Source organism: Natrix helvetica (assembly GCF_964273705.1).
Source record: "Natrix helvetica genome assembly, chromosome: 2".
NCBI classification, from domain to species: Eukaryota; Metazoa; Chordata; class Lepidosauria; order Squamata; family Natricidae; genus Natrix; species Natrix helvetica.
This window is the reverse complement of record NC_138552.1, coordinates 196,584,274-196,598,223: the sequence shown is the minus strand read 5'-3', so window position 1 is coordinate 196,598,223 and position 13,950 is coordinate 196,584,274. Positions and strand designations below refer to the sequence as shown.

The window sequence follows — 13,950 nt, the reverse complement described above, 5'->3', positions numbered from 1 at the left end:
AGAGCAAACCAACTTAAATCAATAAGCTATTAGCCAAGACTTCAGTTATTACCTATTACTTTCAATGAGTCTTCTCTAACTATTAAACACTTGGAACGGATGTTATACCAAAAACTTGATAGTGTTTTTAAAAAGGATAAGTACACATTTTCTAGCCATTTTAGTTGCTAAAAGTTTAAGGGAAATGAAGAGAAACAAATATCATATTTTACACAGGGTTACACATTTGCCTAGAGTTAAAATTCTGTAATGCTTTTTATATCATTGTTTTGTTGGCTTCAGTTAGTGGTAATTAAACATCAGTGATTTCTTGGGGTTTATGCTAAATCTAGCTGTAAACCATAGGAACTCCATTTAAAAATAGATTTTTATAAAGAAATAAATTAAATGCAAATAATGATGGTAATAGTATAAATGAAATGAAGGAAAAAATCCCTGTGGTATTTATTAATTTCTACTTTTCGGCTTAATGAAAAATCACAGGAATCAGAAGCAATTAAATCCAACTTACAATACTTTTGAGAACTTGTCGTTTTTATTAAACTATCAAAAAAGGAAACTTGAGAGCAGTTATGCACCTGTGACCAGCAGGAAAAAAATGTAGAACTTTGGTGTTAGAATATACTATATTCCTCATGTTATTTATAGCTCTATTCTGATAATAACCTGCAAACACCTGTAAAGTAAACCAATACATTTGAGGGTCACAAGATTATAAGGACTAGCCTCAAATTCAGGAATTTTGGCCCTATTGTTTCAGACTATACTTCTTTCAATTCAATACTGAATATGAAATGCATTTTCTACTTGCACAGCATAAACGTGGATGGATGGATTTACAACTGATTGTGGGAAGGGCCCTCTATGGGATTGTACTCCAGCATAATCAAAAAACACAACTAGGGAGGGCGGGGCTGATGTCACTACAACACGACATGCAATCTTGGAGCTCTAGGATTGCTGTCAATATCTCTGCTGCTGGACAGTCCTTTTGGACCTAACCATCCTGTAGAGAAAGTGATAGAGAAGGGCATGTCCTGCTGATCTCAGGGACATTGCAAAGTTTCTGATTGATCCAGGCGAAGCTCTTTTTTCCGGCAACAATGAGAAGCAGCCACTGAAGCTGCAGAAGGTTGAGACAGCCCCTGAATGGAAGAAAAGCAGGAGAGAGAGTGTGTTGAAAATGGCGAGATATTTTTTTTTACTAGAGGAAAGAACACCCAAAAAGACTTAGAGTAAAATTAAAATCGAAGACAGAAGAGAGTAAGTGGTAAATTAATCCTGTATTAAACTTAGTGTGTTATCTTTTTTTAATTTTGCTTTTTTTATGGATGGAATTTTTACAAATGCCTCTTTTTAAATTGGACTGGTTTCTTTTTTCTCTCTTCTATTTTTCCTTTTTCTTCATATTTGCAGTTTATGATTTTCTTCTCTTTTTGCAACGCTTGGTTGGATTGTTGGCTTTTAAGCATTTTTTTCTTAAGTTCGGAATTTAAAGAGAGGGGTTGAGGCAGAGGAAAAAGAAGCAACACTGCCGTCTAGAGGCTGGAGGCTTGGAAACATTGTCCTTTTATATTTTCTTTGAACATCTGACTTATATCTAATACTCCTGATTTTATTTATTGAAAGGGATAGTGGGAAGAGTATGGATTGTTTATGCAGGTGCTCTTCTGGAGTACTATCAATAACTGGACTGGACTGAAGAGAAAACCTTGACTTGAAAGATTATAGTGAGCTTGTTTGAAACTTAACAAAAAAACTTTGGATGTTTCAGTGGCAGTGTTTATAACCTGGAAGAATGGTGCAACATGAAGAAGAAAAAGAATTAACATTGCAAATGATTATGTTTGAAATTCAAAAAGTACAAATAAGTACAAAAAACATTGAGAAGAGGATGTAGAACATAGAACAAAAAACAGAAAAAAGAGAGGGAAGACTTGAGAATATTTATAAAACAATGATGAAATTTGAGAATAGAGTTCAAAAAATTGAAGAAAAATATGAACAAAGTGATAAGAAAATTATTGATACTGACAGTAAATCAAGAGTGGTTGGAAACAACAGGAGTGGAATGTTGAAAGGAGAAATTAACGAACTGGAACCCCATCTCAAACCTCAAAATATGGAAGAAGAAAAGGGAGAAAATTTGGCAGAAACAATGAGAGAAATTCTGACAGAAGCACCGGTGATAACTAAAGACAAGTGGATGGAAGGAACAGATGGAGGGTTTCAAGTCTTTACAAGATATGCAAGGAACAACAAGATGCCAAGAGAAATCCACATAAGACTTATCAAGAAAACAATTAGAATACAAATGCCACAAACGGCAAAAGATGTAAGACTGCACTACTACTGGAAGGATACAGGATGAAGAAATGAAATGTTAGAATAAAAATTAAGTTAAACTTAGTTAAATTTAGAGTATTATGTATAAAATAAAGTAATAATAGTTATAGCTAAATAAATGATTAATAATGATAATAATGCATATATACACTAGATTGATAACATGAAATTTTACATATAAATTGTAAGTGAGGACCATGGAGAGGATGTTTAAAAGCTTTGTTATAAAAGATAAATAATTCTGTACAGAATAGAATATAAAGATGTAATAATATTGGATGATTTTAGGATGATGTTAATTGCCATAATATAAATTTATCTTACATTTAGAATATTTTACATAAAAAAGGATGTAATAATAGCTATAGTCAAATGAATTTTTAATAACCATAACAATTGTATACATATATATTAGAATGATGATATGAGTCTTTATGTAAATTGCAAGTGTAGACTATTGGGAGAAAGCACAAACGTTTTGTAACTAATCGACACACTGTAAGTAATTGGAGAAGGATTTTTTTATTTTGTGTGTGTTTATGTCTGTATGTTTTATGTTTGTCTAAAAATAAAAACTTTTTTTTTTAAAAAAAAGCACAACTAGGCAGGATACATTCACAGGCCAATAAAATACTTTCTCCTGTTTACATATATGGTTCAGGCAATTCTATTGTTGCAAATTTATTAAAACAGAAGTAGCAACTACAGGAGAGCCAGGTTGGTGTAGTGGTTAAGGCAACAGACCTGAAACTGGGAGACCATGAGTTCTAGTCCCGCCCTAGGCACAAAGCTAGCTGGGTGGTTATTCTCTCTCAGTCTTAGGAAGGAAGCAGTGATGAAACACTTCCAAAATCTTGCCAAGATTCTGTCCAGGCAGTTGGCAGGAGTCAAGACTGACTCAGAGGTACAAGGGAAAAAAATGCAGGCTCCTTAGAATTGATAGTGCATATATATTTTTAAATATTAGACCTTTATAAAATCTAGTAACGAACCTAAAACCCGTACCCATACTGAAATCGCTTGGTAAAAACAAAAGCTAAGAAATATGATTCAGTCTTTCCATTCTTATAAATCTAAGGATTTTGCTAATTGCTAACTTCAAATCTACTTTTGTACTGTGCTTTCTTTCTTTTTTCTATTAGTCACTGCTCATTCATTCAGGAAGAAAAAAAAAGGTAACAGATTGTTTTTGGTTAAAACCTTTGCTATATTAATAGGATGTAACTAAAAAAACAAAATAACATAGCCCCAAGCATTGAGGGAGACTCTCCCATATCAGCAGAATAACTGAAAGGGGAAAAGCCACGAGCAGATTATTATGAGGTCAAAATGAAGAACAATTCACTGTTGTGCCCTCAGCACCAACATAACTTTATATAAGGCCTGGAACGTGTTGTTTCATAGATTTCAGTGGAAGCAAGAAAATTGCTATCGCCACACTAATAGCCACTTTTTCCTCATCACTGTCAAAGGTTAATGGATCGCTTGTGAGTAACAGGGTACCCAGTCAAAGAATATCATCTGTAGACAGGTGGCAAAATCAACTAGATTGTCCACTGTCATGCACACTTAAAAACTCATAAAGTAGGCTGTGGTGAAGAGAAACCGGGAAATTGTCACTTTGAACAAAATACCATGTCCCCATCATGTACAGCAAAATATCCACAGATTCCTAATACTCAGAATCACCGCTTAAATAGATAGTTAAGCTTGGGGATTTAAATTGAAATGCCTCATATCATCCCAACAACTTGAGATGACAAGAAAGAACACCCTGCTCTATAAAGTAAAGAAAGGGAAGGAATGCATTTGCCAAAGTATAACCTTCAAACGAGAATAACAAATAAATTTGAATGATGTACAGTGACAAACTTCACAGTTGTAATTCACAGTTTTAAACTGTAATGTTATGTCTCATTACTCTGGCCAAATGAATCAGAGTTAATGCTTGCAGCATTAAGAAAAATCAAACAACTAATTCACACAACTACATTTCTAATGTTTTAGATTGCACTACATATTGAAACATTTATTTGGGAGAGCTAAAATTATGTAGGCACATGATTATATTGATATAGGGAATACACAAACTCACAATTAATTACGAAGAAACCTAAAATCTGCGTTTGAAAAGAAATATTTATAACACTGAATGAAGATCTATAGGTATATTATGGAAAACTGTTGAAAATTAAGGAAGTATCTTTGGAAAAACAATGACTAATAAAAAGAAATGAATAATCAACCATCAGAGCTACATGGTAATAATTATTATTTTTATAAGTCTATAAATATGATCTTTGGTGAGTGTTTTTAACATTTCATTAAATAGAAAAAATATTGTATTTTAAAAGATTTTCTGCAATATTATTGAATGAATATATTTTATTTTAAATTCTTCTTTTTAAAAAGTTTCAGCATACTTCAAAGGTGGTTTTCTCTCTAGATACAATTCAATGCGTGTTCCATCTATTCTGTTATCCCCAAACTTTGAAGCACACATACTTTGACATACAGACTTCAGAAATGCTACAAATCTTAATATAAGGTAAAGATAAAGCTTCCCCTCACACATGTGTGCTAGTTGTTCCTGACTCTAGAGGGCGGTACTCATCTCCATTTCAAAGCCGAAGAGCCAGAGCTGTCTGATAACAATTCCGTGGTCATGTGGCTGGCATGACTAAATGCTGAAGCTGCACAGAACACTGTTATCTTCCCACCAAGCCGGTCCCTATTTTTCTACTTGCATTTTTGCATGCTTTCGAACTGCTAGATTGGCAGAAGCTGGGAAAATAATAGGAGCTCATTCTGTTAAGCGGTGCTAGGGATTTGAATCGCCAAACTGCTGACCTTTCAGATCGACAAGCTCAGCATCTTAGCCACTGAGCCATCATGTTCCCCACAATCTTAATATAACTAGTGCCCTCGATGTGATGTCCCGATGCCTGGAGGCTGTGCGGCTCTGGATGGGGAGGAATAACTCAAGCTCAATCCCTCCAAGACTGAGTGGCTGTGGTTTCCGTCATCCCAATTTGTCAATCTTCTTCCATCTTTGATGATAGGGGGAGAAATTTTAGCCCCCTCAGAGAAGGCCCATAATCTGGGAGTCCTCCTGGATACGCAGTTTAGTTTAGAAGAACACCTGACGGCCGTGACCAGGGGGGGCTTTTACCAGGTTCGCCTGGTACGTCAGTTGCGCCCCTTCCTGGATCGGGATGCTCTGTGCACAGTCACTCATGCCCTCGTCCTTTCTCGCCTGGACTACTGCAACGCTCTCTACACGGGGTTGCCCTTGAAGAGCACCCAGAGGCTTCAGCTGGTCCAGAATGTGGCTGTGCAGGTTATCATGGGGGTACCTAGGTGCTCCCATGTTACACCCCTTTTAGGCGGCCTGCACTGGTTGCCGGTTGTTTTCCAGGTGCGTTTCAAGGTATTAATTATGATCTTTAAAGCGCTCCATGGCTTAGGCCCAGGGTACCTGTGAGACCACCTACTGCCACCAGTAGCCTCCCACCGTCCAGTACGATCCCACAGAGTTGGCCTCCTCAGGGTGCCGTCGGCCAGACAGTGTCGGCTGGTGACCCCCAGGGGGAGAGCCTTCTCTGTGGGAGCGCCTTCCCTCTGGAATGAGCTGCCCCCGGAGCTTCGCATAATCCCTGACCTCCGGTCCTTCCGACGCGCCCTAAAAAGTTGGCTTTTCCAGCAAGCCGGCCTGGCCTGTTAATTTTATCTCATTTCTTAAATGTTATTGTCCTATTAATTGGGTTTGTTTTTTGGATATGTATCTAATTTCTTTTTAACTTTCGTGATGTGTGTTTTTTAATGTTGTATGCTGCCCTGAGTCCTTTGGGAGAAGGGCGGCATATAAATCCAATAAAACAAACAAACAAATAAACAAATTAAGATTCCTGTAACATTGAATTAATAATATAATGTAACTATTTCATATTCAGTAAAACCATTTCTGATTCATTTTGTTTTTCTTACCTGATCCTCAGGGGTCTTTAAAATCCCACACATACATTTGTCTATGCTATTTTTGGTGTAAATCATCTTAGTGTTACAACATGGTGGAGAAAGCAAGAACCTCATGTGTCACCTTTAGAGTAACATCACTTTTCCTTTGAAAAATATTAAGAAACTATTTCTTTACTATGAAGCTAGATGACAATGATTGGCAAAAAATGTAAATGCAGAGCAGTAATCTACCTTTCTATCTCTCCATCATCAACCCGCTGCCACCCACCCACATCTTCTTCAATCTGAAACTCTTCAGGCATTTCTCTAATATCAGACCCATAGGAAAGCTAAAGCCAGTTTGATTGAAATTGGCTGTAATGGCAGAACCATGCCAATTTGACTGTGCTGTACTTATTCATACTTCTTATATTTCCATGAATTAAGCAGATGTCTGCTTGAGGTGCTTTCCAAATGTCAGTTCTTGGTTCTGGACTTAAAAATAACATTTCAGCCCATTTTGCCTAGATAATAGCTCCTGTATATTTTCATCAAGGTCATCTTCTGTACTCTCTATAGTTAGAGGTATCAAACTAGCGGCCTGAGGGCCAGACGCATCATGTGCAGGCCACGCTCACTCCAGCTCCGTGAAGGGGAAAACCATCGCAAAACATCAAATGACAGCAATGTGACGACGCAAGTTTGACACCCGTGCTCTATACTCTCTATACAGTAGGAACATTTAAATTTGTCTTTACATTTCACATTGGGGGAACTCGATGTAAATGCATTCTGAATTGAAATAGGTTTATTCAGTGTACAAATACCCTTTCTTTTGATCTAAACTGAACTTTAAAGATGTCTATGAAGCAGCTACCATGTTTCCCCGAAAATATGGCGTCCTGATAATAAGGCCAGACCTGATTCTTAGGGTGGGTGTAAATATATGCCCTCCCCTGAAAATAAGCCCTAGTGAAAGGGTGGCATGGCCAGGACAGGAGGAAGCCCTTCCCTTCCCCAGTCACCTCAGTGCTTCTCGGCTCCTTAATTGGATCAGCTGAGCCAATCCGGCTGCCATTCACAAAACAGCTGATTTGCGGGTGCTGCTCAGGCTGTAGCCTCTGGCAAGTGCGGCTACTTTTGCCATCGGTTGCAGCCACAAAAGCAGCAGGAGGTCATGCACCTTGCACCAGCCTTCCAAAGGATACTGTAGTAGCAGCTATCCACATTTTTTTAATCATTATTTTATCCTGACCCATGTGACCCAGTGAGCCACGTGGATGGGGACAAAATAAGGGTAAAAAAATTGTGGATAGCTGCTGCTACAGTACCCTTCGGAAGGCCAGCTCGAGTCTCCTGCTGCAGAAATGGCTGCGCCCAAGGAGTGCTTTTGGGAGAGAAGGCAAAGGGGAAGTGATCAGCTTCGTCCTTGCCCTCAGCCCCCCCTCTTCGGCTGAGTTCAAGCAGAGAAGTGACCCACAGGGTTTCAGGAGCAAAGTTGAGGCTGAAAGGAGCCAGGGCGGGGGAAAGTCCAGTGCCACCCCAGAGCTCTTCTTTCTTTGGAAATGGAATCTTGGGAGAGGGAAATGGCATCCCCAGGTAGGATGCGTATGTCGGTATGTGTATAAAAAACACAAAGTGAGGGAGCCAGCAACCATGGACTAAGGAGCTTTGTGAAACATTACTCCTACAGGCAAAGTTTGGCGAGGGAGGGGGAAGAGATAATTCCCTCTCTTGGCAGTATTTTGCTTGAAAATATTTGAGAATCAGACCAGAGAGGAGGAGGAAGGAGCCCTGCAAGGAGACGCTGCAGACGCTGCTGCCTGCAGAGACACAGACAAAGAGCGAAGTTCATTGAAGATGCTCCCTCTTCAGCCAGCCCACAAGATTATCAGAAGGTGTGGGGGGGGAGATTTCCTGCACATTGGCAGTGGTGTCTCCTCACAGGACTTTTTCCGACGTCCTAGTTGTATGGATTTCCATATCTTCCTTTACGGGATGTTGCTTCACACCTGGGATCAGGAGAAGCCCTGTGAGGAGACGCCACTGCCAATGGGCAGGAAATCTCCCCCCCCCCTGCAGATCATCCTTTTAAAAAGTAGTTTCACCAGGATCAAGAGGTGGCTGGAGGCGGGAGCGAACGTCGCGACAATATGGACGTGCTGTCTCGATGCTCCGAGACAGCCACTGAACTTTTGCCGCTGGATGGTCCAATCGGACCTAAACCGTCCTGTAGAGATGGTGAACAGGAAGAATACGTCTTGCTGACCTCAGGGACATCGCAAAGTCCCTGATCGATCCAAGATAAGTTCTTCAAGCTGGCGACAAATGCTCAGCCCCAGGTTGATGAAGTTGGGACTGCTCCAGAATGGAAGGGAAGCAGAAAGAGAAAGTGTGTCCATCTGGTGAGGAAACTTTACTGTTTTGGAAAAGACTGCCGAAAAATATTTTTTAAATTAAATTAAATCCGAAAGCAGAAGAAAACAAGCGGCGAAATTAACCTATATTGGATTGTTTTGGATAGTGTTTTTTTTCTTTGTAACTCTACTTTGTGGATTGAAATGCTCGCAACTTTTTTTATCTTTTTAAAGAGAATGGATTAGTTTTTCTTCTTCTATTTCTTTTTCATTTTTATTTTTTAATCTATGGACTAAAATCTTCTTTCTTGCTATTCTTATTTCTTGCTATTAATTCCATTTAAGAACTTTGTTTCTTTTGAGTTTGAAATAATATTAGAGAGTGGGAAGCAATACTGCCGCTTGAGCTTTTGAAACAATGCACTTTCCCCTTTCCTTTTGATCTCACTGACTTTGTATCTCAAGGTTCTGCAACTTGTTTATAGAAAGTAATAAGAAGCAATAGTACAAATTGTTTATGCAGGTGCATTCTGAGAGCCTTACTGGCAGTGGGAGAGAAAAAGAAACAGAACCTTCTTTTTTGAAGATCATAAATGAATTTGCGTTTAAGCTAATTTAATATAAGAAGCTTTGAAAGCTAGAGTGGCAGTGTCTATCAGTTTGCTACCAGTTTGTTAAAATGGTACAATACTCAACAGAAACCTTAACTCTGCAAAACATTATGGCTGGAATTCAAAATTTATTAGAAGTAACAGAGAGAATTGAGAAGAAGATGGAAAAACTAAAGTTTATTACAGCAAACAATGATGTGGTCAAGTCCCAAAAATTGAAGAGGAAAATGATTATAAAGACAAGACAACTGATGACTTTACTAGTGGTTGAAAGTGGGAAAAATGAAGCATGGAAAAGGGAATTAGATGGACAGGAACTCTACCCCAGATTTCAAGGCTTAGAAGAAGAAAAAAAAAACCCGATGGATCTAAGGAAATAAAACCTGTTAGGAACATGATTGACAACTAAAGATAAGCTGATTAAATGGAGGGCATCAACTTTATTTAAAGATACTATAAGCAACATGGTGCAGAGAGAAGTCCACAAAAATTGTATTAAGGAAATAGATAGAAGACCAATTCCACAAATGATAAAAGAAATAAGATTGTATTATTATTGGAAGGACAAAGGCTGATATATGAAAGTTGATAATAAAAAAATAGTTAATTTTAGTAATTAGTGATTAGTAATTTAGTTATCTCTAGAGTGCTATGTTAAATAAATAATTGATAATGATAATAAAGTACATACATGTGTTGGTACATATTATTTACTTAGAACATGTTATAAAAGGGTAATGTTATTGGATGGTATTAGAAATAATTAATGAAATGCTATTATGTGGTTGTGTTTTAATTTTGGACTATTTTATGTAAAAGGATGTCAAAATAATTATAGTCAAATGTGAATTGTGTATGTTGATAGTAAGATATATAAAGATCTTCAATTTAAAATATATAATGTGATAGGAACAATAGGTAATGACGGTGGAAGAGATGCACGAAAGCTATTTGTAATCAATCAACACACTTCTATAATATGTAACGATTTTTTTGTGTTGTAATTTTTAGAGTATGTTAAATAAATAACTGATAACGATAACAACGTACACACGTGTTGGTTTGATGAGAGGAAATTTGATATAATTAGTGGATGGATTTATATTAATAAATAATAATTACAACAATAACAATGAAATGGCAAGGGATAAATAATTAATGAAATTTCATTATATGATTGTGCTTTTAATTTTGGATTATTTTATGCAAAAAGAATGTTAAAACAACTATAGTCAAATGAGAATTGTGGTATGTTGCTAGTAAGATATATTAAGATTTTTGATTTAAAATATATAATGTGATATGAACTATAAGCAATGACTGTGGAAGAGATGCATGAAAGTCATTTGTAACCAATCGACACACTTCTACAATATGTAATGATTTTTTTGTATTGTATTTATCTGTTTACTCAAAAATAAATATATATATATTTTAAAACAAAGGTGGCTGGAGGCGGTGTTTGCATCGGGCTTTCTTGCAAGGTGGACGATCTGGGGAATGAGAGATTTAGAAAGCCAGGGCTGCGTGGGGCAGTTTCTCCAGTGAAGAGTCTGATTCATCTCCAGGGGTGAGCCTTTCACCCTTCACCGCCTGTCTGCCCTGGCTTGGAAGCTGCAGAGGAAGCCTGCCATGCCTGGTGAGGGAGGGAGAAGAGACGCGCATCCTACCCAAGACTTGCAGCTCCATTTTGTTCTTCACTGTTTTGTCCAGGGAAGTTGAATTCTCGAGGTTTTTTTAATAAGGTGCTTCCCTGGACAAAACAGTGAGGAACGCAACTGAGCTGCTAGTCTTGGGTAGGATTAACACCTCCCACCCCACCCAAATATTAACAGAATCCTAGCTGCTTCCCTTCCCCACCATCTCTTTAGCAAGAGATGTGGCAGGTGGGGTGGAGGAGAAGTGAGAGGCATGGAGCGAAACATGGGTCCTCTTGCTGTCTCTTCTCCTCCCCTCTCCGGGCATGGCAGGCTTCCTCTACAGCTTCCAAGCTGGGGCAGAGAGGCAGCAAAGGGCAAAACACTCACCCCTGGGGATGAATCAGACACTTCACTGGAGAAACTGCCCCACGTCAGCACAGGCTTCCTAAATCTCTCGCTCCCCAGATTGTCCCCCTTGCAAAGAAAGCCCAACCCGAAGCAGGGCAGTGGCAGGACACGTCAGGGCAGCACCAGCCAGCCGCTCGGCCGGCGGAAAGAACAGAGAGAGGAAGAAATGGGGGTGACAGGACATGATTGCTGCCTCCTGCATCCCCAAAAAATAAGACCCCACCAATAATAAGGCCAAGGCTATATTTCGGGGGTCAAAAGAAAAGAAGACCCTGTCTTATTTTCAGGGAAACATGGTAATCTTGGAGACCATGTCTGTAGGATGATGAAGAGTGACAAAAGGATCCTTAATTTCCGTGTTTTTAAGCATATCTAGGTGTGTTCGTTCATAATTCTGTGTTATTCGAAACACCTCTCAAGTATTGTGTGGGTGTGGAAGTAAAATCTAACTTTTCCTCTCAAATCCCATAAGGCATATTATACGAATATTTGAAAATGTTTTATCTGATGAACTTTATGCATATACTGTACATGAATTGATGAGGTCATATACATATTCAACAGGGCAGCTGATTGCTACTTTGGTAACAGCAGTGATATTTCTCATCTTACCTCTCCATTTTCTAGAGGATGGATTTTGGAATAATACGAAGTGCATATAACTTCATCATCCTTTGCATAAGAAGGAGGCCCAGTGCGAGGGGTGATATTGTAACGAGTCAGACATTCTGTGTCTGTGATAGCATAGTACTGCCAGGGTTCATAATTGTTACCATCTAATGAACGCTCCAAAATCCAGTTTCCAGGCCGTGGTGCATTAGCTGCTTTCACAATGACATAAGCAATCTGGAATACCTGAAAGAATAAAAAGAAGCCATCAGAATAATCTACATTATGTTCCTTTAGCCATTTCATCGGACTCCCAGGCTGATTCCACAACAATCAAGATCTGATTCTATTGTATGATTTGGCTTTAAATAGTCTAAAAAGCTCATAGCAGGTTTAAATCAGAATCTCATACATGGAAATTGATGTTTTAAAAAATTATGTGGAAAATCCTGTTCTGCTAGGGAACTATTGCTCTGACCAGGTTCTAGGTAAACTAATTAACACAAAATATAAATGAAAAAGTTTTGGCTGATTCAAAACCATCCCCATAACTAAAGAGATTAGCTGAATCCTGTCAACATTAAGGGTTTGGAACATGAAAATGGCAATTAATTCCAAATGCTATAATCATTAAATGTAATAGAGAGTATGAAAGGGACATTATTGTAGTAATTGTTAAATAAACAGAATGGCCCAGAGAACCTAGTTTGCTGATACTAATAACACACAGGGCTGTTGGCCATATTTCTCATTTTCATCCCACCAATATTAAGTGAAAAGTAAATTCATTGTGTTTAATGTACAGGGATTCTATCAATGTCTTCATACAGCATCAAAACTAAGATATTGAAGACATTTGAATGAGGAAGAAAGAGAGACTTGTACTAGTGTTATACTATACTCTAAGGTATACAAAAACATCCCAATAAGTCTCAGTTAACTGCACAGGATTTACCACTTAGCTTTTCCCTGCAAAATGCAGATAATTCAGATGTTAACTTATAATCAGCAAGCTTTCTGCACATTTTGAAATGTAGAATATATATATTTTTCCATTCATTCATTCTGAACATTTTATCCCTAGCGTTTTTTCCCACAGGTACCTGACCTGCAGATGATCTCTGCCTGAAGTATAAGACTCCCGTTTTCATATACTGCATGGGGATTAGAAACATTTAATCAAAATGTATTATGATTTTTTATTTCAGTTGGTTTTCAAATTAATCTACAAAGGATTTGTTTTCAACTAACCTATGGTATTTACTGACATAGGGTGACGCACAATATTATATTAGCATAAACTGTGAATATGCTAGCCTTCTTTATAAATCAATCCTTATTATAAGACAGGAAACTGAAAATAGTATTATTTTCAGTTAAAATAATAAAGTTAAAAGGATTTCACACAATTGTAAGCATATTTATGTAATATATTTTTGTAAGAGAGCCAATTTGGTGTACTACTAAAGGCATCAGCCTAGACATCAGGAGATGAAGTGTTTTAGTTCCACTCAAGCTGGGTGACTTTGGCCCAGTCATTCTGTCTCAACCCTGGGGAGGAGAAATGGCATACTTCTAAAACACCTTTTCCATTAAAACTGTAGGGGCTTGTCCAGATAGTTGCCTGCCAGGAAATAAGACTGCACCAAAGGCAGGCTCCCCCACACTCAAACCTATTGTAAGTATTATACATGTATAGTCAGTGGTTAAAATTTTGTGGGTATTTGGAAAGTAAAATCTCCAAACTGAATTTCATCTCTGATTATTTCATTTTCATTTATTTCATTCATTTTTGTTCAATCCACTTTTTTCTTGCAACAATATGAGTTTGCCAGTGTCTTCTTTGGAAATATTATTTTAATATCCAGCCTAGTCTAAAGTCCTAGTTTCTCCTATCTAAATACTAATCAGGTTCATAAATAACCTTTGAGCCTAAGCTGACCAACTGCTCCCTTTTGGTGAGACTCATTCCCAAATATTTGTGCCCACTTTGCATGTACAGTTCCCAAATCCATTCACAAT

At 37.9% G+C, this 13,950-nt stretch overlaps 1 protein-coding gene across 1 annotated transcript in view; it reads right to left on the bottom strand.

Annotated features, from left to right (window-relative positions):
• The window catches only part of LAMA2 (laminin subunit alpha 2), a 464,667-nt gene that overhangs the window by 323,576 nt on the left and 127,141 nt on the right, over window positions 1-13,950 (bottom strand). The window contains exon 4 of the mRNA XM_081941542.1: window positions 11,932-12,174. Within this exon, the coding sequence (XP_081797668.1) occupies window positions 11,932-12,174 (243 nt within the window). The remainder of the gene's footprint in view (window positions 1-11,931; window positions 12,175-13,950) is intronic.